We start from the raw sequence: 1,824 nt of genomic DNA, 5'->3' as shown, positions 1-1,824 counted from the left end.
CGGAGGGAATAGAAGTACCAGAATCTTGTTGGCATGAGCGTACTCAATAAAAGCCTTTGTAACGTGGCTACTGTGACCATCAAGGATCAAGAGTCAGTACTTCCCTTGCGCTCTAACTCTAGTATAGCGATTGAACACCTGCTTAAGCCAGGCAAGTCTAAGGGCATTATTTGTCTAGCTATTTAGTGAGGTACTAAAGTGCACGCAGTCTTTCTTAGCTTTAAATTCCTTTAACTAGCTGTGTTGCACAGTAAGGGAAGATAAAGGGAAAATAACTGCAGGCAGCAACGCAAAACTATTAGCTCCTACTGCTCCTACTACTGTCACCTACTTCCTATTGCTATTATAAGATGCTAGCTTGAATCTCTAGAGTCTAAAGAGCTTCTTGTTAAAAATTCTAGCACTCTTTCTAATCACTCTAATTATAAAGCCCTTCTTATCTATATTGTACGTGTTCTCCACCTCTATTGCATGCTGCTTTATTATACTGTGCAGGAGATCAAAATAGAGGCGAAAGGAATCATATAAAGCAGCGTCGTGACGCTGCTTCTCCATAGGTGCTGACCAGGCAGTGAGGAGTTTGTTAGGGTAATAATAAAGGAAGCAAGAAATCCATTAATTACTTAGCAGCCACCTGCACAGAGGCGTGATTATTCTTACAAGAACCTTTCTTGTAGGCATAAGGTGTCTCTCTATAAGCAATTTAACGTACTATATAATCTCTACCTTATCACGTGGGTAGAGAACTAGCTAGTCTTTTGCCTTGTCTTTATGCAACGCGCATATGCTGCAGTAGTGGCACGTTAAAGTTAAGCAGCAATAACCATGTTTTTTAGCAAGAACTTAGTACAAAAGTGTATTATTAGGTCCTAAAGTATCTAGCTCTGCAAGGGCCTCTTCTAGTAGCATCATGGTGTTGAGTTATAGGGGGTGCAAAGTAGGCGTTAATGTTGGTAGGGTGTGCATTACGCGCTGGTGTGCACTACAAGGCTGTGCACGTTATAGCTAGCTTGGTGATAATCTACGTTATACTAAACTAGTCTGTAGTACTCTGTGTATCTTTACTGCATGTTCGCGCGTTGTGCACTGTCTTGCTACATGTGCCACAGCGCCTTAGAGACTAAGTGCTCCTATTAACACGCGACCTCTTCTTTGCCTTCTTCCTATCACTACAGGCCTTAAACTCCTTTAGAGTAGTTAGCTATACTCCCTTAGCAAAGACTAGAGTCCCCTCTTGCTGTAATTGCTTCCTTTTGTGTGATTTACGATATGTAGCAGCCTTATTGGCTGCCTGTAGGTCAGCAACCTAGTTGCGCACTAAAACTAGTGAATGCGCTATCAGCTCTGCGCCTTTAGTGAGCTAATTAAGAGCATTAACTATAGACATTGGTAAGCTATTAGCGTGTCTCTAAATCCTCTCTTAAATTAGCTTTAATTAAGACCTAAATTCTAGGGTGTTGCTTAGTGTTTTAGACTCCCACGTACTGTTGTCTACAGTAGGTGGCGTTAGCGTGCGCAGCTGTACTTCAAGCTTTAATAGCACAGCCTCTAGGTTAAGTAGGACTAGGCTAGCACCTCTAAATCCTCCCTAGATGTTGCTCTCTGTGATTAAGGCGTTAAAAGCCGCTTTAAAGCACAGCAAGAACTCAAGTTTGGTGATGCGAGTAATCTTGCTGCGCATCAGCTGCTTGGCTTGGCGGCCATAGGCCTTCTTCTTTAACAGGGCAAAACAGCCTACGTCAAGTGGCTGCAGTAGGTGCGACAAGTGTGGAGGCATACACAGGGTAATAATCTTGTGTTCCTCGCAGTACTGGTGGAATTCGA

At 42.9% G+C, this 1,824-nt stretch overlaps 1 protein-coding gene across 1 annotated transcript; it reads right to left on the bottom strand.

The window, feature by feature from the left end:
• Positions 1-366: 366 nt before the first annotated feature.
• On the bottom strand, positions 367-615 carry M421DRAFT_394041 (uncharacterized protein; the record flags this gene model as incomplete). Its single annotated transcript, XM_033590053.1, has 1 exon — positions 367-615. A coding segment is annotated over one exon (249 nt), but the record flags the coding sequence as incomplete, so codon positions are not given.
• Between the last annotated feature and the right edge of the window lie 1,209 nt (positions 616-1,824).

Source organism: Didymella exigua, assembly GCF_010094145.1.
Source record: "Didymella exigua CBS 183.55 unplaced genomic scaffold M421scaffold_17, whole genome shotgun sequence".
Lineage (NCBI taxonomy): Eukaryota > Fungi > Ascomycota > Dothideomycetes > Pleosporales > Didymellaceae > Didymella > Didymella exigua.
The sequence above is the reverse complement of the archived record's forward strand: the minus strand, read 5'-3'. Positions and strand labels throughout refer to the sequence as shown.